This window comes from Alligator mississippiensis, chromosome 4, assembly GCF_030867095.1.
Source record: "Alligator mississippiensis isolate rAllMis1 chromosome 4, rAllMis1, whole genome shotgun sequence".
NCBI lineage: Eukaryota > Metazoa > Chordata > Crocodylia > Alligatoridae > Alligator > Alligator mississippiensis.
In genome coordinates this window covers 84,349,035-84,375,949 of record NC_081827.1, presented here as the reverse complement: position 1 = coordinate 84,375,949, position 26,915 = coordinate 84,349,035, and the positions used below count along the sequence as shown (strand labels likewise).

Genomic DNA, 26,915 nt, shown 5'->3' with positions numbered 1-26,915 from the left:
TTCCTTGTAGATGTTCTCGTGGCTTCTTATTTTATTGCTTTATTTATTTCCCTGTGCTTGGGAACTTGTGCAGTTTCTCCCCTCCCCCCCTTTCTAATGTGTATCTTTTGGTTAGATCCCCTTTTAGACCATCATGATTACGTTACACTATTTCCTTGACTTGTATTGCTGTATTTTGTTCACCATTCTTTCCTTTTCTCTTTTTAATATCATGATTTTAGTATTCTGTATTGTATTGGCTGGCTATGTGAAATTGTGCTTTACTCCCACCTAAAGTTAGTTTTAAAGTTTTCTTTAAAGATGCTTAGAAAATCTTAGAACTTAGATTTGTCCCTATTAAGAAATATCCAGATAATTGACTTTAAGCGGACTTAACATTTTCCAAGGTCACTTATTTACTCCAAAATATTTTCTAATAACTAATCTCTTATTTCACATGAAGTATTTCAAGTCTTAATTCAAACTTTACAATACTAGGACACTTCTAAGAACATTTTGTATACTTCAGTACTAGTTTCTATCTACGTGTAGCCTGCGGGGGGGGGGGGGGGGGGGTTAAAGAAATTTTTCATGTTCCAAGCCAAATCAAGTCCAAATCCATGAGTCAGTCCAGAACCATAAGTGGCCCTACAACCAGAAAACTTCCTCCACCCTTACCAGGGGCTTCAGATACTTCCAAAGTCTTTTGGCAGGCATCCTACATGCAGACCCAAGCCCGGCTTGGGGTTTGGATGCCCCCAAGTTTTGCCTGCCCTCAGCCACACGGCTGCAGGAGCAAGCTAGGGAGGAATCTGCCATTTCCATAAAATGGGCTTTTAAGCCCCAACACCTCAGCAGGTACTAAACCATGGCAGAAGAACAGTTATTCCAGGGAGGGCTTAAAGAAAACTACCTTCATGGACCCAGATACATGTTGTTTCCCCTGCCAGGTAAGTATTGATGTGTAGCCTGCTGTACATATTATTACAGTCACTGGTCAGTAGAGGGTGCTACTCTTACTAATAGAGAAAAGGAATGAGTGAAGTGTGCGATTGCTGCCCACCTACCTCTGGTGACTTCTGTTCAGAAAAGCAGTTTGCTCCAGCAAGAGAGTAAGCAGGCAGTGGGAAACAGTCGCTGCCATGAAGCTGATGTCTCTGTCATTGACCTTTGTGAGCAGCCTAAAGGTGATATCTCTTTATGGACACAGATTTGATACCCTCTGTCCTGGAAAGGAACAACATTTTCTGCCTGCTCCTCTGCTTATGTACAGTTACTAGGGCAGATATGTTGAGGGCTGTATGTGTTGGATCTTGGAAGAGAATCCTGAGGAGCTAAAATGGATTTGGCCTCCATGTCTGGACCTTGGGATTCATAGGAGGATCCAAACCAAACCCAGCAAGAATATTGTGACTATCTTCTAACATTTGAAAACATTTTGTTTTTACATCGAGAGTCACTTAGTAATTTTCAAATACTGCATTTCAAATGCTACTAGGACAACCAAATGGTACTAGGATGACCAACACCGAATACATTATATGCATGAAATAGCTTGCAGACAAAAAAAAATTAGATGAGTGGAAATGAAGGTCATGGAGAAGAGCATGATGCAGATGATGTTGACAATGGTCACCCTTGTGAGAAACATTTTAAATCCAGAAGTCATCCTGCACCTGTGACACCATCATCTAGAAGCGATGCACATTCAGCTTCAGTTTTTCAGTCGTTAGGAAAACAACATGTACGTCAATCAGCTATATCAATAAGACTCCTAATGACAAGATGACATCTGGAAATGAGAAAAAATTGATCAAGTTTACACAAGAGTGACATGCTTCTGGTAATCCCATATTAGTTATTGAAAACAGTTCTTGGTGGGCAGTATACTAGTTTTCAGTATTTTACAGTGTAAAACTATTAGAAGAAAACATAAACAAAGGATTTTGGCTGTAGTTAGATTAAATTGAAACATTTCTGGGGGAATGTGCCAGACTTTGATTGTAATACCTCAACTAGCTTTTTAACTGAATATTGAAACAGGAGAGAACAGATATTCTGTGAAGTGTATTAATAGTAAAAATGTTTGGTGCTAGTGACAGTTGGAAGTAAGAGAGTAGCTTTTCTGCCAGTCAAGTGTTAGTAATGTGAACATGTGGGCCATCATAATAGACAAATGTTCACATATTACTATAATAAAATCATTCTCATGGCCTAAACCTCCTTTTTAATGATTTTATGAGGTTAGACACACTGTGAACGATCTAGAAAAGACCAAAATAAGTAGTAAAATACCTGAAAAATACTTTTATTCTAGCTGCATTTTTAAGTAGCAAGCAGACAGGCATGGTAAGAATGATGTGGTAACCCTGAAACTTTCTAACAAATTCAGTAAATGTGATAGTATTTGCAAGTTAAAAAAAAAACTGCTTCAGGAAATGGTGACTACTGAGGACCCTAAAAGTGATGACATACTGTACTTGATAATGATGTCTTTTGGGTTTACTAATAGCACCCTCTGATCATTCTACAGCCAATTTCTTCTACAGTCACTGTATCTGAATTGAGTGAAACATTTTTCAAGCATTACTAAATTTATGGCCAAACTTAAGTCAAGTTTTTTGAAAATATAAGTGTCTCTGCACTCACAATTCATGAAAAAAATGAAAGTAAAGGATTTTATTTACAGATTGGTAGCATTTTGAATAGCGGGCCATTATTGAGAACAAATGTCGTAAATGAGAGGTTCCAAGACAGTAATGCTAGCAATGCTAGCAACACCCCTGGTTTACAGCAGGGGTGTTGTTATGCCAGGTCATGGGCAGCCAGGTCAGGGATTCACCCAGGGCCTGGAGAAGCAACTGAGATCAGAAGTATGTAGAGTCGGAGTGTAGGGGAGCCAAGAAGCCAAAAGCCAGGAGATGTGTCTGAGGAGCCAAGTCGGAGACCTGGAGGGTTGGGCAAAGCATGGAGTCAGAAGGCCTGCTGGGTTGGATATCTGAAAGATCAGAACAGGAGTCAGAGTAGGGAGCCGAATGGTCAAGCCAAACTCGGGGTCCATGGGTGAGCCAGGTTGGGTAATCAAAGAATCAATCAGAGCTGGTAGAAGCTCAAGCTGAGGACAAAGTAGCTTGAGTACAAGCATGAGTGACTGGTGCCTCCTGCATCTGGGGAGGCACCTGCAAAAGCCGCCAATGGCAGTGGCCCTGTCAGGGGGGGCACCAGCGCTGCCATCAGCATCAGTGTCGGCCATTGGGGGGGCACCAGCCCCATCAGGTGGGGCATGTGCACACCTGTGCACCCCTTACCAGTTGCCTATGAGTACAAGGTTGGTCCCTGTTGCCCAGACACTTCCTCTTCTGGGTCAGGGGCCCTTTTCGAGGTGGTAAAGGGACAGTTGACCTTAGCTGGCCACTCTGGCACAGAGCGGGCTCCTTACTAGGCCCTGATGGAAGTTTCTGACCACCTGTTCCTGCCTGGATGCTCAGTTGGGGAGGTGGTAGACTTGGGTGAGCAGCTGTGCCAGGCTGGCTGAGGACCTGGGTTCAGGATCACAGCCTGACACGTCAGATGTAGCCCATGGGTCAGATCCAGCCCATGGAGCTGCTCAATCCAGCCCACCAGGCTATCAGCAGAGCACTGAAAGTTGGAGGTATAGCTTAGAGGAGTGGACTGTTGTAGAATCAAGGGCCCTTGGGCCCCAGTGGACATTGGTGATCAGTGGTAGAAGGGTGAGCAAGGGCTGATATAGCCCTGATCATCCTCCTGCTCTTTGGCCTGTTGCCACTGCTGCAACCCCATTGCAGTTTCATGCTGAGGCTGCCGCCACCACCACTGTGTGCTTGATGCCTTATTCTGGAGGTAGAGCTGCTGTTCCAGCATGGGGCACATGGTGGCAAATGTAGCTTTGGCATGGGACCTGCAATGGGGGCCTTAAGCACAGTGCTGGAGCCAGAACTGCCACCATGCCATGTGCCTGGGTCAGAGCCCAAGCTGCTGCTGCTTCATTCCCCAGGCTGGATTCAGCCTGCAAGAAACTCCATAGTTCAGATTTGGTCCAGGATGCAAGGTGACTTTTGACATCCGTGATTTAAGTGTTTGGCGAGTTTTATCAAGCCAACCACACCCATCATGGGAAAGTATTTTCAAGTTGTGCAGCATATGGAGCCTTTTCAATTACTTGGTCCAAAAGTTTCATCTGGGAATGTATGTTGCTCCTACAGCATTGTGGCAAGGTCTGGAAACAGCAGAACCTCTGGCTTCTCATGTTCTTGTCTGTTTTGGATTTATCCAGCTTCTACAGCATGTGAAAGAAACTGGTCAATGTTTGGACATAAGAAACTGGTCAATGTTTGGACATATGTTCATAAAATCAAGAAGCAGGCTTGGGTTAAAAAAATGTTACTTGTTTCAATTTATGGAAATCTTCTGTTTAAAGAAGTAGATGGAGATCATGCTGATAGTTTAGAATCTTGTGGATCTTGTCAGACAGATTCTGAGTTGAGAATAAATCTTGAGTTATGCTGTTATTCCCACAATATTTGCATGAATAAGTAAATTAAGTCATATTACTTGTTTACCGAATACGTGGTTTTGTATATAGTTGCATTTAAACTATGATCATAATCCTATGAAAAAATGTTTTCTTACATTTCATACATATATGCAGTAGTACTTTCTCTTTATAAGCTATGTTATACATAATATGTTTCTCTAACTGTAACATTTAGTTTTGATAAGTAAGTAATTACTGAAGATACTTCAATTTTCTGCAGAAATTTCATTTTTGGGGGGGTGGGAGAAAGGGTGGAAGAGGAGGAGAGGGGAAAACTAGAGAGAAATAAACACCTAGCTCCCACACTACATTTTCAGAAATGTAATGTCCGCAGACAAAAACTATTTTTACTGCTTAAGTCTAGAAGCGAAGTCTTTGCTATCCTTATTTTCTTGTACAGGGTTTGATTGTTCTTTTTAACTTTTACATTTTAATCTATTCATTTATTTTTATTTTCTTCTATTTTTAGCTTGCATCTTACATGTGTATGTACTTTTTCTAATTTTCTGTTGCTTTCTTCTCTTTTATTCTGATTCTTTTCTCTGCCTTTTAATTTGGAGAAAAAACAAATAAGAAAAAAGGTGAGATACCAAAGTATATAGAACCAGCTCGTAGGAATTTGAATGAACTGTTTGAATGAATCATAGCTGTGTGTCATATTTTTTAGAAAAACAGAATCTTTTCAATCTCTCCCTTTACTTACTCTCTTTTGGGTTTGCCTTATGTGCAGAATGAACAACTTCGCCAGGATGTAGTTGATTATCAGAGACAAATAGATTCACAAAAAGAGACACTTCTGATGAGACGAGGAGATGATTCTGATTACCGATCTCAGTTGTCCAAAAAGAAGTATGAACTTGTCCAGTATTTGGATGAAATTCAGGTAAAGTTTCTGAGTTCCAGATAAACTTATAACAACCATTGAAAATGTGTTTTAGAAAAAATGAAGAAATGTAATGTTCTTAAATGGTTCTAGAATGACACCTTTTCCCCCAATAAATAAGTTAGTGTCCAGCAGTAGTGTATATTTTTCTACATGGCTCTGCCAATATGACTTTGATTTTCTTGACAACTGAGGAAGTTAATTATGCTGGTTTAACCATAGCCCTCTTTGAACTGAACTGTTGATAAACTATGTCAAGTACCAAGACACTTATTTTTTTAAATAGCATTTCTTTATCTTTGCAGAACTTGACTGAAACCAATGAGAAACTAGAAGCACAAAACCAAGAAATGAGGAAGAATTTGGAAGAATCAGTGCAGGAAATGGAAAAGATGACTGATGAATATAATAAAATGAAACTTATTGTGCAGCAATCTGATATTGTGATGGATCAGTTAAGAAAAGAAAAAGAACAGTATAAATTTCAGGTAAGGAATCGGTTGACAGATAATACTTCCAAGTGACATTCTTAACTTTAAACAATATATTGTTAGGTTTCAAAAAGTAAACTTTATTTCTAGCAGAAAATGTCCACCTTATTTTATCCAGTTTGAAATAGTAGTGCTGTTGAAAAAAATTATTTTTACATAGAGAGTTATCTTTCAGTGTAGCACAATGTTTTAAGATGGATCTGAATATAAATCACAGAGAAATAATTTCAAATAAAATACTAGCATACTGTACCTTTAACTGAATCATAACTTCTGTTACATACTATAGCTTAATATCAGTGGTGTAACTAGGGTAGTGCAACTGCCCCAGATGTTGACAGGGATGAGGAAGATGGAAAAACTGGCTTTTGCTGCAGGTGTGTGATTTATTTGATTGCAGTGGGACTGGCAGCTGGAAGTTGCCACTGCTACTGAGTGCAGCAGCCACCCCAGGTACCTGGCCATGTTCTTACACTGCTGCTTAGTATAGTAGGTACATTTGGAGTGAATATGTGTTTTTAAAAAAACAGTATGGATGCATGCTTCTTGTGGTACTAATCAAAGCGCTAATATATACAGGTGCAAGAGCTATCAGACCAACTGAAAGCAAAGAATGAAGAAGATGATCCACTCATGGCAGCTGTAAATGAAAAAGTAGAAGAGTGGAAGGTACTTTTATCATATGTTTCTGATCATGTGGCTGTGTGTGTTATCTTTTGGAACTTTTTGAGATGCCTCTTATTTATTCATGTGCTTTGCAGAGAATTTTGGCATCAAAAGATGATGAGATCATCGAATATCAGCAAATGTTGTTAAACCTGAGGGAGAAAATGAAAATGGCCCAGTTTGATGTAGACAAAAACAATGTTATGGTGCTCCAGCAGGTATTGTTTTATGCACAAGTACCTGTGTATGAATTATTCATTAAGCACACTACTAGTTTGATATAATCAGCCTTCTCTACTTTACAAACACCAGAAGTCCACGTGTGATGACTGAAGCGAGCTGACTTACTCAGGGAGACAGGTTAGCCTAATGTACTTCTCTCCATGTCCACTAGCTGAACTTTCTGTAACTGGTGTTCTGACTTTTCTAGTCTAGTTATTTGCCCACTTCATCATCTAGCCACATAACCAGAACCAGTTAATGCAGTTAAATTATAAAATAATATTTTATTGGTTTTTCATAGATCTGTATGTATCAAATATACACTTAATTTTTGTATCTTGTACTGTTTTTTGCTGCCTTGCATTTATACATAATGTCTGAACTCTCTAAGTGCTAGTTCTTTAACTTTTTAATGCAATGTTTATACTAGCTGTTTTTCATCCCTTCATTTGCCTTTCTGCTTGAAGCATTCATTTATTTTATGTTGGTAGTTCATCATTAAACCATAAAGCCCATTTCCTACCCCCCCCAAATAATTGTCTTTTTTCAAGGGTATACAGGAACGAGACAGTCATATCAGGTTGCTTACTGAGCAAGTAGAACAATATACAAAAGACATGGAAAAAAATGCATTGATCATAGAAGACCTGAAAAATGAACTCCAAAAAGATAAAGGTTACTTGATATTTTTTTAATATACATCTTAAAATAATAATTAGAAAAGATGCATCAAAGTCCTTTTTTCCCCTTAAATGCTAATCAGATTACTTTAAAGTATTCAAAACCATTTATCTCCTTTCTGATTGCCCATTTCCATTTGTCAAATGCAGCCAGCTTTTAAAATACCTGTTAACATGTCAAAAGTCTGTTCATAATTTGGCTTATTTAAATTCTATAGACTATTTTATGTCACTTGAGTTGTATATAATTATTCATAAATACTACATTATTCATAAATACCATTTATAAAAGCAGATCTTCCAAATTTTATTTTAAAAATTGTAAGTACATTTGGATTTGAAACTGCATAAATAGAATGTAAAAATTATTAGAAACTCCTTCTGAAAACAGTAACTTACCAATGTGGACTGTGATTCTTCATAGACTGAAGGCATAGAAAGATACAACAATTCTGTATCTGATAGAAGCTGTTAGACTATAGTTATTACATCTGCGTGGTTCTTTATTATTACAAGCATAGTAAAACTGCTCCAACTTGACTTCTGCTTCATTTAGTGTTAAAATTAGTATGATTTAGCTAAATTGTGTTGCTGCAGGACAAAGCAGGTATAACGGGTTGTAAGAGCTGATGTGCATTCCTGAGCAACAGCAGCTCCCCTTCCTGTTTTAAAGCAGTTAAGGATGTGGCCAAACATACTTTTTAGGATGTGTCTACCTTAGAAAGTTATACTTGTATAAAGAAAGGAATTGAAGGTAAACCTCTCTGGTTTTGTTGCTGTTTTAATGAGTACTGCTTGCAAGTTTAGTTTGTCACTTTGGTATTAGTTTTAGCCAGGGGCAGGCAACCTATTGGAGTGATCGGAATTGCTGCTTGCAACTTAGCTGGTGTTCCTGATGCTACTTCCCCCATCACTGAATTGCTGCCAATGTCCTAGCTTCATGGGCTAAATTAAATGGCTTTGGGGCTGGATCCACCCTGCTGGTTGTAGGTTGCAGATCTCTTTAAGCTGAAACAGAATGATCTATTTTACAAGGGGAGGTAAGCAGTAGAATAACTCTATTTGCTGTGAAAACTCCAGTTGGCCTTAAAGGAGAATTCACGGTGCATAAAATGAAGCAAATATATAAGTATTTGTAGCACTACATGATCAGTAAAGAATATCCTGATCCAGGAAAAAAAACTTATAACTGATGCCATTGAACTTAAGCTGAATAGAGTAGTCCATCATATATACTAGCTTCTTATTAAATTTGCTTTTTAAAGTAATAAGAATAAAAAAATAAAGCCTTAATCTGAATGTCTGTGTAATTATTTATTTCAGAAGAGGATAAATAATTTGTGGAAATCAAAACAGATACAAAATAATTTGAGGCATTTTTTACCTTGTATCAGGAACCACTTTTAAAAAATAAAATATTTTTATATAAAACGAATTATTGCTTTTTCCCAGGTTTCTCTTCTCTAGTTCAGCAAAATCACATTGCAGCAATACAGGAAAAATTGCAGCTGCTGGAACAGAAAACTAAAGAAGCTGAACGGTCAGCAGAACTAGCAGAAGCAGATGCTATGGAGAAGGATAGAGAACTTATTGAGACTCTGAAGCGGATGAAAGATTATGAAATGGTACACAATTTATTTGAGAAAATTGTATTTTATCATTAGTTTTTATTATTATCAGTAGTTTTTATCATTCTTTACAGATCATTTTGTGACATTCTAACGATTGTACCACAGTTTAGAAACAAAACAAAGCAAAACAGACTTTTAATAAAGAGCTGCTTATTCTGTATTTTCTTATTCATACTCTTTTTACCTTTGCTCTAAATGGTGGATAAGCCAGCTGAATCTTAAGTTAGCTGCCCTTGGCAAATTGTTAAACTACTGTTTGACCAAATAGAGCTGTCATTCAGAAATGATGGAAATTGGATAGGCAAGGTGAGGATCTGTTGAGGAGTCACCATGTAAGCTGATGAGAACCTCGTTTTACAGTCTGGGGAGGGGGGGACAACTTCTTAAAAGCTTCAGCTGTACCTAGAAGGATATCTAATATTACAGAGACGTAAGCATATGAATAAGCAGATGGTGTTTTTACTCCCTTTTCTTGATTACAGCTATGCGTTATATTTTTACATTCTTCAAATGTTATATAAAACTAACCTCAAACCAATGAAGGCAGTCCACCTGTGTAGAGATCACAACTATTCTAGAAAGTCTGGAACTGAACAGAATCAATTATCTTGTAATGGTTTCTTTGCTTACAGATACACTCTGGCTTGTGACCTTAAATAACACTTAAATGATGAAGGAAACATAGTTTTCTAAAGTAAAAGACTCCCATTTTAAATAACAAGTATTATTTTCACTGATTAGAAAAATCATGTACTTATTTACAGGTCAAGCCTGGCAACAGGATCAACTACTCCACCATAATCCTAACTCAATAGCCTCCAAAATGAAATCTTTTGCTTACTCATTATCAGGGATCCTGGTTTTCTCTGATTAAAAAAAAATCCCCAATTTTTGAAACACCACTAATTAATATATGTGTGTGTGTGTGTGTGTATGCATGTGTTTCATTTTAATCATGGAAAAATGTGGATTTGGGTAACGTTTTTAAATCCAAAAATTAGGAATTTTTTTTATCAGAGACAACCAGGATTCCTGCTCCATATCTACTTCTTATCTATCCTAAATACTGTCCTTCTCTTTTTTTTGTTTTTGTTTTCCACCTAGTGTAATTGTTTTGGACAGTAAGCATTTCTTACTAATAATTAATTAGTTTCAGCTAATGTTAAATATTATTCTAATATTAGAATATTACTATTTAGTTTTTAATGCTCAGAAATACTATTAAAATACGGAATAGGAAATTATAGTTTTCTTATGGTTTTTTTTTTATATAAGAAATATCTCCAACTATATCCACTTTGGAACCGTTACAGGGAATATATGGTTTGGAAGATGCTGTGGTTGAAATAAAAGATTTAAAAAAGCAGATTAAAATAAGAGATCATGAGATAGAAGCCTTAATCAAAGAAGTGAACAAACTGGAACTTAAAATTAATGATTTTCTTGATGAAAATGAAGACCTCAGAGAACGTCTAGGTATTGATTTTTTGTCATTAGTTACGTTTGTTGTCATCGTCAAGAAAGCTCAGGGTCTTGTCCATTAAATTTTACCATATGTGTCACAGAGTTAGGCTATTATCTGGCCTTAATTATATGGAAGTAATTTTATCCATACTGTCAGAATTTAAGTAATTGTTTTTAGTTAATTTATTAAGAACAGCCAAGAAGCTACAGAAGTGCGGTGGGGGCGAAGGGGAGAGGGAAACCCTTCAGAAATAAGCTATTCTTTGCTGAGCTGTTTTGGGTTTGTTTGTTGTTGTTTTTTTTGGGGGGGGGGGTGTTGCATAGGAAATAAACAGACTGAATAAATTTTTCTTCATTCCAAGATGCATAGTCTGCCTAATCCAATCAAATGGTACAATATGAGCCAACTACATTTATTTGTACATGTATTTATTTTATACATAATACTGCATTGAAAAATGTGGACAGATAAATTTAATGTGAATTAAGGTACTTGTTGGAAATTTTTTTTCTCCCCTAGGAGAAACTGAGTGAATGCTTGTACACTGATATTTTTTACACGGAGAACAGTGATTCTCCCAGTAGAAACATGGTGCCTGTATGTGGCCTAAGTTTAAGTCTCCAAGTATGCTTTGTCTGTAGTATTAGTAATCTACTGTTTTTAGTTCTCCTTAATAAATCAACCAACTATAGCTAAAGTAAAACAGTCTGTATTGTGTTTCAGGTCTTGATCCAAAGACAATGATCAATTTAAATGAATTTAGAAAGAGCAAAACACTGAAACAACAGCAGTACAGAGCAGAAAACCAGATTCTTTTGAAAGAGGCAAGTAAAAGCCTATTTTTAAATATGGTTTTATAAATTCAGCTGGAGAGAAATGCTTATTAATGTTTAAATATATGCAGATTGAAACACTAGAAGAAGAAAGAGTTGCACTGAAGAAACAGATTCGTAAACTGGCTCAGGAGAAAGGAAAAAGAGCTGCATTATTAGGTAGGATGTAATCGTTGCATTGTATTTTGATTGATTTTTGCACTGTGCCTTTTCAGACCAGCGACAAAGTGATTTTGTGTGGTCTTGCTGGGCATTACTTGACAATGTGCTCATTTGCAAATGTATTTAAAAATTATGAAACTGACTCACTATTTTTGGCCTAGACTTCCATTTGTATCTGAAAGATGGAATGGCGTACTTTGTATTAATTCTCTGGCCTGCTACCTGCTCTGACTTATGATGGCTCCACTGAAGATAGTTCCACCAGCTGATAATATATGGGGTGTTCCTTCCATATACTCACTCTCCAGCAAATCTTTATAATGTGGGTGTTACAAAGAGCTGGATATAAGAATCTGCCATTTCTGTGCCAACAAAGGAATTCCTTGCCCCCTCCCTGCCAAAAAAAATTATGAGCTGCTTTTTAGAGCAGTATTACAATCCCTTTGTAGTAGAGAAGAGAGACCAGAAATCTGATCTACTGCTGGGAACATTTCACCATGTTCTTGTGGTAGATAAATACATTTATAATCATTTATTTGTAAATTTGTTTGTAATTAGGATTGGATGCAGGTGACCTCCAGCTGACTGATAGCTTTACTGAGGAGATGAAGACGAATAAAAGGAAATCAGATTTCATGAGCACAGATGATGCTGATGAATTTAAAGCCAAGGTAGGGTCATGTCTATGGATAAATGAGTATTGTATATATAATTATGAATTGAAGTAAAAAAAAAGTTCCTTTCTGAACATTTGGGCGTTAAGTTTTTAATTATCTGCCAGTATTGTAAAGATGTAAAAAAAACCCAAAAAAACAAAAAAAGAAAGACCCTAAATGAAACAATTTTTGTGTTAGTGAAACTATAACAAACATTGTTTTTTCATGAATGCAGGTTAGCAGGTCATATAATATGGAGACAAAAACAATGCTTTCAGTTAGAAGAGCATCACTTAGTGGGTTAAAACCAGACAGAGAGAGGCGTGAGACCACCAAGGCTTTGGGAAACCTCTCAAGAAGAATTTCTGGAATACTTCATAATTTAAATTTGTCAGAAAAAAGTAGAAATATTTATTTTGTCCCATTAGACTCTAGAAATGATTGGCATAGTTCTGAAGCTTTTTCTATAAAAGAACTTTACGAATCAACAGAACTGCAATCTACAGGGACACGAACAGCACCAGACTGTACAGACAATAGGCAGATATCACAAGGCTTAAAATCGGACTGTACAAGTTTGTCTCCTGTTTCACAAATTACACAAAAAGCTTTCAAAAGTCAAGAGACAGAAGGGTGCTGCTATAGCCAAAATTCTGGAACCAAAGTATCTTTTCAAGAGCACACAGACAAAACATGTCTTCCAGATTTCCAGGGAAGGCCATCTCCTAGTGAAAAGTCTGCAATTTTCAGTCAGTCTGTTCTTAGAAAGCCAGCAAGCCCATGTAAATCACAATTAAGAAAATTGGAAGTTGAGCAGGACCACCCTGAAATAAAGTGTTCTGCCTTTCAAGATGCCAGCAAGGAACAAATGGGCTCTCCAGATTTGTTGCAGGTAGAAAATTTGAGGACTTCACTTGAAAGTGGACAGTTGGAATACACACGTCAGATAGATCCAGTCGAAAACCTCATAGGGCAATTAAGGAGAGAATTAGTTTTCCTTAGATCACAGGTGAGACACTGCCACAGTATGTGTAAGTTTATCTCTTGTAATTTTTAGGTGAATATTTTCTGTCATTTATTTTGAGTATATCATTTTAATACTTATTACTTCATCAGTTTACTTTAAATAAATATAGGGCAGTTTCACTTGAATTGGTATGTATGCAGTATAAGTAATGAGAGATTTTTAATATAAAGCCAGTGGCACTGTAGCTGATTTGGTACCCTTATGTAGACAGTAAAAATCTCCCACGTCATACTTCTTTCCGTTTTTATATATAAAATATTTTTATTTCTTTGGCCTACTCAAGCTTTTACAAATGCAGATAAAATTCTTTTTTTTTATCTTCTCTGTCATCTTTCCCTCCTCCTTACTCCATATCCCTGCAGTCTTACCTTTTAGACACTGTTATGTCTATAGTGTTCTCTCTAATCTTAAATTTTAATTCCAGTTAAATAACAAGCCACAACACTGAAAGGATTCCTTTTTAATTTAAATTTTATACAAAATTGGGTGATTCACAGCCATTTATCTGGATGAGGCAAGACAGGGAAGCCTGTTCTCTACTAAGAGATGCAGAAGATGAGAATGGTACCCCCTGCTAGAGGATGCAACAGCTTTAGGACATGGGATTCATGTCACCAAGAACATTAGTCAATGGAGAGGACCAGTGCATAAATTTGGTGAATGGCTCCTTTTCCCCCTGGCTACCCTCCAACTTGCAGAGAGTACCTTAGCTGGCTTGCAACTACTTTTATTCATCTCCATCCATATTAGGAAAAGTTTTCATGGGCAAAATAAAAGCTCATCTTAGAATCGAGTATCAGAATGCTTCAGCTGTGAGGACCAGCTATGTGGTGAGCCTGGCTGGATCAGAGACAGCATCAGCAGTGTGCACATACATGCCTCCATCATCTGCTCCCTGCCAGGCTCCCCTCCTATAGTCTCCCTTGCTGGCAGGGAGTCAAGCAGGAAAGGAGAACTCTGCACACTGCTACTGCAATCTCCAGACAGCCAGGCTTCCCTGTGCAGTGGCTCCCCACAGCTCCCAGCTGGAGCAGGTTGACTCTCAGCATTGGCGGGCACAGGGAAGCTCCAGAGCCCTTCCTGCCCTGTGCTGTAGGAAGCAGCTGTGCAGGGTACCCAGCTTTGCAGCATGCAGATTGTACCTTTCAGTCTGCTCTCAGCCAAAAGGGGTGGTGGAGGAGGGGGTACCAGGGAAGGCGAGCCAGGAACGGAAGGAAGAACCAACCCCTGCTGAGCCAGGATCCTGGTACAGCTGCTCCCTGCTGTGTGGGATAGAAATAGCTCTGGGGCTTCCCTGTTTCTGGATCAGAGGGGGAAGCAGCAGAAGTGGGGAACAAGTGGTGGGGTGGGGGCAGCCAGGGGATGGGAGCCAGGCCACCCCTGCTTTTCCACCACCTGTCCCCTGCCCCTGTTTTTCCCTCCACCCATTTTGCCTCCTCTCCCTCACCTCTGCTTTCCTCGTTGCCTGCTCCCTGCTTGCCCCTCTGCTGCTGTCTTCCTGCCATGGCAGTGGTAGGGTACACATTTGAGATGACCTGACAATAACTAGATTCTAAACATGAAAAATTATAACATTTATAATTATCCTTTTATAGAATGTAATTATTGGGAGGGGTCATCTTAAATTCAAAGTTGTCTTGGATTCAGGTAAATCCAGTAATATAACAAAGCTGCAAAGCATGTAATACAATTTAGTTTTTCCTGTGCATATCTATATATCTTTCTTTATTCATATCATAGAAAAAGATCTCAGAAATATAATATTGCAAGCAAATTGAAATCAATCCTTTAATTATATTTCATTGTTCCTTTAGAATGAGCAGATATCCAGGAATTTGTTGGCCAAGAACATACTCAATAGAAATACAGAATTAGAGCTTGAAAAATGCAGAAGCCAGGCAGTGCAGGTAGTTCAAGATTTTGCAAAGACATTTATGATGAGATGATAAATGTGTGCACTAAGATTGTTTATGTCTTTAACAGTTCTTTTTCTGGCTTTCTTCCTGTGCAGATTTGGACTTTTTACATGACAAGACATAATTGTTCCTGGAAGTGTAGAATATATACAATTTAACAATACTTATTTGAGCATATTTTCTTATTTAATGACCCATTCCTCAATGGGAATCCCCTCAATGGGAATTTTGGATTCCTCAATGACTTAATTCTCTTTGATATTTCACCATTAAAAGTCTGAATTTTTGTCTTAAAAATCCATTCTTAAATTTGTTTCTTTTTCTTTGTCCCCTGGTAGTATGAATACCTTGCAAAAGAATTAAATGAGAGAGAGAGAGACTTGGAACAGAACAGGACTGTAATAGCTAAATTTCAGTCTAAATGTAAGTTGTAATTCTTTTGTTGAATCAGGCATATCTTTATTTGTAGCTTTTTTTCTTCTCATGTTTAAAATGATAAATTACTGAGTATCTTTTTTAATGCATGGAATGAGCATATATATATGGGAGGTACATCAGATTTATTTGGTAATAGTACCTCAACTCTGAAATTTAGGTTGAGGATTAATCCAGATGAAAACATGACAGCTCTAAAATGATGAGAAAAAGCTTTATTTACCAAATTCTCTTTTATCAGTGGTCACCAACCAGTGGATCTCGATCCACCGGTACATCTCAGAGCCTCTTGGAGATGATCTGAGGCTGGGGTGGGGGGCTGAGTGCTTGAGTGCATACATGCATGCGCCCTAGCCCAGGAGGTCAGTCTGTTGGGGAGGGAAGGGGCAGGGGCTAGATCGAGGACCCCGCAGTGAGGGATGGTGCCGCAGAGGCAGGAGCAAGGGTAAATTGAGTAGGGCCCTGCCCGGGTGAGACTTACCTGCTGTGGAGGTGCACCCCCAAATAATTTTTTCTCCCTTTGCCTCAATCTGCCCTGCCCCCCCCCCCTTCCCTCCCTACAGACTTAGCTGCTGGGGGGGGGGAGGAGGTGGCGATGGCACACTGTAGATCTTGGGTCTCTTTTAAATGCCAAAGGTGAACTACTTAAAAAGGTTCGAGACCAATGTCTTATGTCTTTAGGATTTCACTCAGCACTTCAACTTCTCTCTTTAAAAGCATTCTCATTATGTTTATATATACTTTTAATAATTTAAACATTAAAGATATAGATCAGTTACAGCAGGGGTTGTCAACTGCGTACCCCTGAGGATACTTTAATGAAATGACCCAGGGGGTATGTGGGGGTGGGCGGGGAAGGAGCGCTGCCACCCCATGCCTCTGCCTCACAGGAGCAGGGGCGGGATGAGAGCAGGGCCGCACAGACACTGCGCAGCCTCTGCTCTGCCGCTCACCACACCCCTGCTTTGAGTCCGGCCCCTTGCCACCTCCCTCCCGCTGGGGGTACATTTATTAAAAAGTAGGCTGCCAGGTGTGCACTTATTAAAAAAGGTTGAAAACCACTGAGTTACAGTATATAGGAAGCATGTCGTCTTCACTTTAGTATATGAAATGAAAATGACCAAATAGTTCTTTTCTTTTGCCGCATCCAGTAAAGTACTTAAACATACCCCTTGCTTTAAGCTTGTAAAACCATGTTATTGAAGTTAATAGTCAAACTCACTTGTTTAAAGTTAAGCACACGCATAACTTCTTTGCTGGATGAGGACATGAATCAGAGAATTGGATATATTTGCTTTTAAAGTACTGAAAATGAAAGTCTTAAGAAACAATGGTTGGAATATAGGAAACTCAGAACTTTCAAGAGAAGATTTTTTCTTTCACTGAAGTGAAAGCTTACAATTTTTCATGACAAGGGAATTCTGAAATGTTGTGTAGATGAAGTAAAGAAGTTTTATTTTGATTTTTAAAACGAGGTAGATGAGGTCCCTGAAATCTGGCAGCCTAGTTAAGAAGATTTTTGCTCTGCAGCTGCCAGGCTCCCTACCATCAGGGCTTCCATACTTGTAACAAGAAGTCTAGGAAGCCTAAGAAGTTTTGACTTGAACTGGGGCTTCCAGGGGTGGCAAGGTTTGAATACCAGATAAGAGAACAGGAAGCCCACTTAGATTTAGCACAGTCAACATATTTCCATGTATAATTTTGATGATGTTGAACTGGTATTTTCTGATGCAGAATGTTTCAAGAAAACTTCCAACCAGCTCTACTATTAATTCCTTAGATCAATATTTATGTGCTTAAGATGAATATTCTTATTGTCTTTCAAACTGTCAGAGACTAATGAAATTCAGGTTTTCTAAAATATTTTGAAATATTATAGCAACTTAAAAAATATCCATAACTTTATTTCAGTAAAAGAATTATCAGAAGAAAATAAACAACTTGAGCAAGGAATGAAAGAAATACTAGAAGCTGTCAAAGAAATGCAGAAGGATCCTAGTGTGAAAGGAGGAGAAACAGCACTAATCATCCCTAGTCTGGAAAGATTAGTAAACGTAAATTGTCTTTTATTGGAACTGTTTGACTTCATAGAAGTTGTATACATACTACTGACTATATTTCAAGCATGGTATTACCTTAGTATTGAATATTGGCTGTTAGGCCCAAAATGCCTCCCAGTGTGGCCCTTCAGTACAGCCAGCTGGATATTTGCTGGGGCAATTAAAAGGGGGAGGGGCAAGTTATTCCTCTGCCTACTTCTGAGCCTCTCTACAGCTTCATTTTGATCTTCATTTATGTGGACTGATACCAAAGAACAGAATAGGTTTCCTGTTTCTTCCATCTCATTGTGTTACCGTATAAAGAGCAGTGCAATTATTTATCCGAGTCTTTAAATGTAAAATCTTAGCAAGAAGGGGAAAATACGGATGATCAATAGATAATACCTAGTTTCTATATGGCTTTTCACCCTAAATATTTGAGAAGAACATAGCTTACTAGTATGCTACTGTATTGATATTTCCACCATTGATTTTATCTTCTAATGTTCACAGTGCAGCTTTTGCAGCTTTAGGAAAATAAGAATCAGTTTTTTCAATAAATAAAAACAGATTAAAAGCATAGCACAACTGAAACAAAGTTAACAAAAACAAAACAAAATGAGCTGTTGCCTCAGACAAAAAGCCTGGATAAAAATGTATATTTGTACACTTTTCTGTATCTTCTGTGATGTTCTCTTCAGACACACCTGGCCTAATATTAACATGCTTATTAATAGTTGGCATTGTTTCCCTTATTGAACCATCTTTCTAAAAAACCTGTTGCCACATAGAATTAAAAAAGGCCCAGACATTAGGGGGCAATCTTCTAAAATTTGTCTAAAATATCTCCCAACTATACAGTTGTTCTAGTAAAAGATTTTGCCAAGCAAGCATTGGTTCTAACAAAATTAATATAATTAAATCAAGTTCTTTAGTAAATACCATTATCAACAAAATTGCTCTTAGCTATTAAAAAAAATCTAAAAGGTTGCTTTTTTTTGTTAATTCCATGTTACATATGCTGGAAAAGTCATTTTTTTAGGAAATATGTAGAAAGTGTTTTGGATTCTTCTGTTTGTTTTGTTTTTCTGTTTTCTAAGTGAATTGATATCTATTAGGCAATTGAATCAAAAAATTCAGAGGGACTCTTTGATGCCAGATTGCATTTGAAGGCTCAAGCTGACCAACTTACAGGGCGAAATGAAGAGTTAAGGCAGGAGCTGAAAGTATCTCAGAAGGAGGCAACAAATTTTTCTAACCAGTTAGCAAAAGCAAATGTAAAAGTAAGTACTTATGATTTTACATTTAAAAAATGGTTCCAGTGGCAGCACCAAATGAAGTGCACTTAATATCAGATATAGTTGTCTTAAAAATGATGCTTCTTATCTAATTTTTAACTTCACTGATATTTTATTTGCAGACTAGCCAATTGCCTGTCAAGAATGATCGGAGGGTGGAGCAGGTGGGGACGGAGTCCTGCCCCCCCCCCCCCCCCCCCAGTCTGGGCCTGTTCCCCCTTCCCTCCTGTTGCTTGGGGTCTGGGCCTGCTTCCCCCCCCCACCGCCACAGCGGTGGGGGGAAAGAAGGAGCAGGCCCAGGCCTGATGCCGGGGAGGACTGGGTCCAAGGGTGGGGAGAAGCCGGGCCACTGCTGCAGGGGGGCAGGGGTGAACAGCAGGCCTGAGCCGACGGATGGGAGGAGCGGGCTCGGCACCGATGTGGGAGAGTGGGGGTGGGGGAGGAATGGGCCTGGGCCCAACGTGGGGAGGAGGCTCACTCCTCCCTTTCCCCTGCACCTGCCATGTTGTGCCGGGCCCGCTTTCCTGCCCCCCCCCCACTGCCACAGCAGGCTGGCTTTTCCCTCGGCTCGGGCTCATTCCCCCCAACCCCCCGCGTTGGACCTGGGCCCATTGCTTCCCTGGCCCCACCGTCACCACTGATGCCATGGCGTGTTACTGGTAGGGAGCAGGGCAGGGGGAGGGAGGGAGGGAGACCAGTGCTACTGCCCTTGCTTCCCCCACCTTCTGTTCACTTTGTTGCCGCCACCTTCAGGGAGCAGGGTGGCCCCAACCCCCACTCTGTTTCCTTTGTCCCCACCATCATGGTGGCAGGCTGCCTTCTGTCAGAATGCTTCTTCAAGCTCTGATTGGCTGTTTGTCAGTCAATCAGAGTGTGAATAAAGTGCTACCTACAGACAGACAGACAAACTTAGGCTTCTATAAAATTAGAATTTTGATTACATCTGCAGACTTGTCCTCAGTTAATTACATTCCTAACATTTCTTCATCTCTAGAAAAATATTCATGTCCTGTATCCTATCATTGGGTGTTATGAAACAGCTAACTTCTGAGGGACAGTTATGCTAAAAGGGAATTATGAAGATAAAAAAGACCAAAGAATGGTTCACTTTTTATTTATTTATTTTTTTTTTTTAACCATGTCTCATAGGGCACTGAGGCTTAACATGATCTTCAGTTGTGTGAACCTGCTCAAGTGCTTAGCATTTAACCTTTTGGCTCAAAGTCTTAAGTATTTAACTTTAATGTAACCTTTAAAAAATGAAGGATTACTTTAAAAGATTTTGGAAAGAAATGAAAATAGTTAAATTATGGGGCATGTCGCAGGGCACCTTAGTGCCTGCTCCTAGAGAGGAGAAACTGCCAGGGAGAGAACCCTGGCAGAGCTGTTTGAGCACAGCTGTGGGTTGCCGGAGCAACTAAGGGGAGCCAGCTGCCTGTAGGGGGCAGGGCCTGGCCCTTATAAAGCCAGGGCCGAAGCCAGGCTGGCAGTTCTCTGCCAGCAGCCAGAGAGGCAGGAGCTCCCTCAGCTGAGATATGGGAAGGAGCCTGAGTTGCAGGTACAGCTCATGATAGCCCTGGAGGCTTGAGCTATGATACTGAGTTATGGCCATGCGGCTTGTGGTTATGTTACAGCCTAGGGGCTTGTGGTTTTGCGTTGTTTGTGTTATTACACCCAGAGGCTTGGGTGAGGCTGTAGGGGTTGGAGGAGGCCTCAATTATAGGGACCCCAGAGAGTGTGGGGTGCCCTAGCGCCAAGAGGGCGCATTATTGTCATAGCGCCAGGGAAGGCGCAGCTCGCACGCCAGTGCATGAGCAACTGGTGGCGAGGAGCGCAGCCAGTGGGTCGCGGACGGGGACCTAGACCCCGGATTGCGTGTGGGGGGGGAACATAGACCCCGGCCCCAGGAAAGGGGCAATATTATTGAGTAGCCCAGTGTGGGCACGGCGAACCCCAAAGAGGGGGAGCGCCATTGGATGTTATTGAGTAGCCCCATGTGGGCACGGCGAGCCCCAGAGAAGGGGGAGCGCCATACTGAGCAGCCCTAGAGAGCGGGGCCATACTGAGAAGCCCGAGACGGGCATAGCGAGTCCGGCTGCAGGCTAGTGCGGTAACACCCCTCAGACCGAGGCAGGGCGCTGCGGTTGCCCCGAGAAGACAGGGAGTAGCAGCGCGGGGAGCCAGGGTCAGAGAGGGTGCCTGTGCGGTTGGCCCATAAGACCGGGGCCCGCTAGGGAGTCCCTGAGCGGGACCGTACCATCAGGGGAGGCCCAGCGGGAGGCTGGGCACGAGAGAGACAGACCGGACAACGTCCATTACATCTGCGAGGCTTGGGGCGTGGTATCAGGGGAGGTAGGAGCCACGCATAGCCCACAAGGCTAGGGTGTCTGGGGAACACCCACCATATCGGGAGACCCCCAGGGAGTCTGGAAGAACCGCGGGGACAGAGGTCCCGAGTAGCCGTGCCCAGGGAAAACACAAGGCAGCCTCCCATCATTGTATTTACCATCAAAGACGTGGCGGGCGAGAATTAGAGGGTGTCTTGGGCCGGCCTGACACAGAGCGAGGGACCTCAAGGAGATCACGGCCCTCCGCGAGGACCCCGCCATGACAAGGCACTTATAATTTATGACAAACTAAGATGGGAAACTAGGTTTTATGTCAACGTTAATCGCTGACTGATGTATTTATTTTTTCCTGCTCTTATTTTTGTTTGTTTTCTTTAGATTGAACAACTTGAAAATGAGTTTCATTTGTTACGGCAGTCAGAAGGGGCCAATATAGTATTCAGAACAGTAAATCTTCCTGATGGGATGGTTCCTTCAAGTGCTAATATAATTAATTCTCAGAATGAATATTTAATACATCTTTTACAGGTAATAGATTTATATCTGGTTATTACAGATATTTGTAACACACATCTGACTACTTCCAAATCCATTCCTATACTGTGTATGGGGGAACTGCAGAATCCTCTGAAATTATTCTCTATGTTATTCTAATACTCGGCCTCTTGTGGCTAAGATCAAGTGTAGTTCCCTAGTCCTGTTCATCAATTCCTTGCCTGACATTTCTGGTTCTAGAAACTGGCTGTGGAAAATTCTCATATTTTTAAATCCATTAAAGCAATTTGACAAGAGGCACCAAGTCCTCTTTCCTCTGTTCTGGCTGCTAAATCAGATACTTCTTAAAACTACATTGAATTTCATACTCAGGATGGTTATCAACATAGTGTTTGAAAATCAGGAACATTGCACTGTGACTGAAAGGAATCTCTGTATCGGTGATTCTTAACTAAAATTACATTCAAAGCAGCCCTCAGAAAATGCCAACTCTTCACTTTCACTCATTTTTTGATCGTGGAAAAGTAACAGCAGTTCTTCTATTGCAAAGAACTCGGAAGAACCACAGCAGATCAGAATATTTTTTACGCTGGATTTCTACCTCTTGTTTATTTTGTGTCAATTGTGGGTAGGCATTTGTATATTTAGCAGTGGTGGTGATGATGATGATAATTATAACAGTTACTGAGAATTGCTGTTTTATGTGCATGGACTTACCTCTTGGACAGTTTGTGGAAGTAGCACTTTTTCAATATGGGCTTGCTTTGAAGTTTGACTTGCTTTGAAAGTTATTTTAAAATAATTTAATAAATTCTTCCAGTAGCAAAAATTGTGTGGAAAATTAAGAAGATCTAATCAAAGATTATCATAATAAAAGGTGAAGGAGCACAGTCATCCAAATTTGGCCATTGGGAGGTCTTTCCTGTCAGTTTATTAAAAAAAAAAAAAAAAAAATCAACTTATGTTTAATATGGTTTACTTTCTTTTACTAACAGGGCATTATCATAGTTTTACTTGGATATAACTATAAAAATTAGATTGTCAGAAGCTTGCCAGAATATATGTAACTGGGGCATATGGACATCTGTAGTTTGGCCCCAAAAAGGAAGGAGGATTGACTGCTCAGGAGTACTTAATTATTATGCTGTAATCATTAGATTCTCATGAACCCATGGATAAAGCAGGGTTGCCATTGGAGTAGCTTTGCTATTTTAAACAAACTTTTGTGCTGCAGATCTGCACAGCTTTTTTCATTTAATTCTTTCTACTAGTTCTGTGATGCCTCAGGGCCCTGCTATACATTCAAATTAAAGCTGGATAGAAACCAACTATTAAGTTGTTACACATTTTCACATGCTCACTTTATAGGTGGTTGGCTCTTTTTATATCTGGATAGCAGTTTTTATTATGTGATGATAACTTTGTGTGTGTAACCGGCCTAAATTTACTGCACAGTTAACCAGCTGATTGTGTAATAGGCCTGTGCGAATAGGGAAGCATTCGATTCAGATTCGTCTGATTCGGCGGACAGTGATACACTTCGGAGATTGAGATCACTGTCCTGAATCGAATCGGCTTCGGAAGATTCGGCACTGATTTGGAGAGATTCAGTGATTTGGATCACCTGGGGAGAGGCAGGCACAGCTGGGCGGCTCCTCTGGCTGTGCCTGCCTCTCCCTGAGTGGGGAAAGCTGCGGGAGAAGCCCCTTTGTTTGCCCTGCCTGGCCCCATCCCCCACCTGGCCCCAGCCTAGTCCTGGCTATGGCCTGCTGCCACTTGCCCCCTTCTGCCTGGAGCAAGCCAAGGCCGCATCCCACCCCTCCCTTCCTGCCCTGGGCAAGTGGCAGCAGGGCAGAGCCCCCGCTCCCAGCACTGCTGCAGCCACATCCCATGCCCCCTGCCCCCTCCCCGAGTAATGTGCCCCCCCCCGCCCTGGCTGGGCAGTTTTGTCCCAGCCCCAATCCCTCCCTCCCCCACGCTCCTTCCCTCTTTCCTCCCCCAACTCCAACAGGCCTACTAGCTGGAGGCAGCTGTGAGCTGCCTGTTTAGTCTATGGCCAAATCTCTGAATCAGATGAGTCTTTTTCCAAAGCTTTTCTGAATTGATTCAGATGCTTCCAACCGATTCGGAGCTTTTACTTGGCCTCCCAATTCAATTCAGATTTGGAGATTTGGTTCCCAAAACAGGCTGAATCTCCTCCAAATCTAATCGGCTACTGAAGCTTCTCACAGCTCTATTGTGTAAAAATTACTTCGTATTTGTGGCTGGTCTTACTTTGCATGTGTGGCTGGTCTAAATTTATTGCATGATTAACCAGTTAATTGTATAATATATGTAACGTGTAGCAGAGGCTTAAGACCTTGATTCTGCAGTTTCATCCACAGATGCAAATTATATCCTTGTACAACTTTTCTTGAAATACCAATCCACGCATATTTCTGCATACTCATTTATTGTAAGAGTTAACTCTTCAGTTGTTTGGGAGGAATAATATGACTGTTGAGGCTTGTGGGGTAGGGAGAAGATTAGGGGATGAATGGGGGAAGTGAACTTAAATTAACACTGCCTGTAACAAGATTAATTACTGCCTGTAATCTACCTTGTCACCTTGCTTTTGTTTATTAGAAAGGTCTTTTTTGTGTGTGTGATTAGTATAAATGCTTTTTGGAATAAGAGAATGACTTGACATTTTACAAATGTGTTATTTGTCAGCTGTGTGAGACCATGTGCCGGGTAATTCTCAGTGTTTTAGTAGTGACCCATAAAATAATACATTTATTACTTACATATATTTAAATTTAACTTGAGTATTTTGTTCTGTTTTTCTAGCAAAAGGACAGGCATGATTTCAGTAGCATATTGAGCTTAGTTCCACAAAGGTTACCATTAGAAAATACCGCTGAATGACCATAGCTTTGTTGAATACTTTGATTTAAAGCCTATGTTGTTAATGATTTCATTTTTATTAGGAACTAGGAAATAAGGAGCAGTTACTTAAGAAATTGGAAGGAGGAGTGGAAGATTACAAGCGAAAATTTGCAGTCATTCGTCATCAACAGGGTTTGTTGTACAAAGAATATCAAAGGTACAGATTATTTTGCATCTATCTTTTGAAAGTGTTAGTATGACAAAAGAAGCTACAAAAATGTGGATTTTTTTTTTTAATAAGAAAAATATTCATTTTCCCATTGTATTGACAATAATTTCTGAAGGCATTTATCATTCTTTTTTTGAGATTTGCCTATGTGCTCCCACTGGTGCCAGAGAGTTTCCAGAAAAGCAGTGTCATTTTGACTCCTGTTTTGTTATAAGAACTGGTCCATGTAATGCTCTTTCTGTGCCAGAGATCACCTTGGCATCAGGGAAGCATCTTGTAAACCATGACCTTTGTAATTAATCTTATGTATACCTGACATTTGTGAAAGTCAGAGTTTTGGTCTTGTTTGCTTTCAAGTATAAGAAAAGAAGAGAGTAACTAGGAGAGAATCTCATGACAGAACAGAATGATGTTACAGAGGAAACAACTTCACTATCTATGTGCAAACTGAAGATTTTGATTTTGAGGGTGCTTCAGGTTGTTCCCACCTCCTCCAAAGCCATTTAAGCTTTTAAAGCCTTTTGGGTAGTATCAGTGAGCAAAATCTTCCTGATTTAGGCCTCTGCCTCACAGGCCTCATACACGCATTCAGTTTCTCGTCAGAGAGTCATTGCTGTCTCTGGAGAAACTGCAAGTGTGCAGCTTTTCAGGCTTTCTCTCCTAGAGTAAAAACTGCCACTCCAGGAGAAAAATAACCTGGAAACAACCAGAGTTAAATTATTCCCAGGAGAGTTTGTCCTGGGATAACAAAAGTCTTTACATGCTATGGCTTCTCTCAGTAGAGAACATAGTCCTTCAAAATCTGCCCTTCTCCTTCTCCCTCCCCAGCCCACCACAGGGAGATCGTGTCACTTGCTGGACCCTGCTGCTCCAGCTGGGAGCAAAACATGCCCCCTTCACAACCTCCACATTGTGCTGCAGAGAAATATAGGCTAGCCATGAACTGTCTGGGGTTATCTGTCACCAGGCAGATTAAGGGATCCTTCAGAGCAATATGAGATGTGTACATGTCTCCCCACCCCCTGCCATGAGCTGCACAGTGTCAGCACTGTAAGCTCTGTACTCTTCAGGGCTTCAGCATTCAAATGTCTTTACATGCAACTCTAGATACATTTTTCTATCAGGAAAACAAACTTGGAGAATTCTCTCAGATTATTCGAACGTGTGTATACTGCCCCAGATAGAACTACTTGTTCTTTTCTGGCTTTTTTTCTTCTTCATGTTGAAGCCCAGAAAATTGTCTTTCCTAAGAGAACATCTCTTGAGAACCAAAGTAGAGGTCTGTCAAACTCCACTCCATTCATAGATGCATACTCTTTCAGGGTAAAGGTTTTAGAGTCTGAATTGCTTATAAGGGTCCTCTCACATGGTAATTTTGGGCAGCGCCTGGTACTCTTAACACCTGGATTGCCCACACATTAAACACCTGAAACTAGTTTTAAGCACTTGTTATGCTGCTCGAAATTATGCCACTCAAAAGCAGGATTATCTCTGATCGATGTTACCCAGCTTGTGTTACAGTAAGGTGCAGGCACTCTAGGCTACACTTTAGTGTAAACATCCCCCCACTCTTCCACTGGCCTGGATTGGGTCCACTGCCCCCCACCCCCTGCCAGCACTCTGCTCACTGCTCCCTGCCTGGCATACTTGTGGCTGTGCACATTGTCTATCCCATGGAGCAGGCAGGGAAGGGTTAACCTGCCTACAACTGCTACTGTTCTCTGGGCCAAAAGAGCAGCAGCCAGGGAACAGCTTTGGTCTGGCAGATAGTGTAACCCATGGGCGACTGGTGCCACCTTAGGGGGGGCATGTGCTCCCCAGCAGTCAGTCAGCAATGCGGGGGCCCACGGCCAATCGCACTCACCTGGACTGGAAGCAGCCGTTTCATCTGGTGCTGGAAGTGGAAGCAGCTGCTTCATCTGGCGCCCCCACTCCCCGGTCGGCACTTGCAGCGGGGATGCTGGCGCTCCCGCCTGCTCCCCTTGCCTGTCGCCTGAGTGGGGAATGCAGCCTGTCAGGGCATGCAATGGCACTCTC

General features: G+C 40.5%; 1 protein-coding gene across 9 annotated transcripts in view; it reads left to right on the top strand.

Moving 5' to 3' along the window:
- CEP290 (centrosomal protein 290) overlaps positions 1 to 26,915 on the top strand; it is a 99,756-nt gene that overhangs the window by 7,870 nt on the left and 64,971 nt on the right. For 6 of the 9 annotated variants that reach the window (XM_059726147.1, XM_059726145.1, XM_059726141.1 and 3 more), the window contains 16 exons: positions 5,265 to 5,417; positions 5,723 to 5,905; positions 6,488 to 6,577; positions 6,670 to 6,792; positions 7,348 to 7,471; positions 8,929 to 9,101; positions 10,421 to 10,583; positions 11,296 to 11,396; positions 11,477 to 11,564; positions 12,126 to 12,238; positions 15,065 to 15,157; positions 15,505 to 15,589; positions 17,513 to 17,655; positions 18,759 to 18,923; positions 21,665 to 21,814; positions 24,751 to 24,866. In XM_059726147.1, coding sequence (XP_059582130.1) covers positions 5,265 to 5,417; positions 5,723 to 5,905; positions 6,488 to 6,577; positions 6,670 to 6,792; positions 7,348 to 7,471; positions 8,929 to 9,101; positions 10,421 to 10,583; positions 11,296 to 11,396; positions 11,477 to 11,564; positions 12,126 to 12,238; positions 15,065 to 15,157; positions 15,505 to 15,589; positions 17,513 to 17,655; positions 18,759 to 18,923; positions 21,665 to 21,814; positions 24,751 to 24,866 — 2,063 coding nt within the window. Of the gene's footprint in view, positions 1 to 5,264; positions 5,418 to 5,722; positions 5,906 to 6,487; positions 6,578 to 6,669; positions 6,793 to 7,347; positions 7,472 to 8,928; positions 9,102 to 10,420; positions 10,584 to 11,295; positions 11,397 to 11,476; positions 11,565 to 12,125; positions 12,239 to 12,413; positions 13,233 to 15,064; positions 15,158 to 15,504; positions 15,590 to 17,512; positions 17,656 to 18,758; positions 18,924 to 21,664; positions 21,815 to 24,750; positions 24,867 to 26,915 lie in introns of those variants that run through there. The other 3 variants (XM_059726144.1, XM_059726146.1, XM_059726149.1) reach the window with 3 other exon arrangements.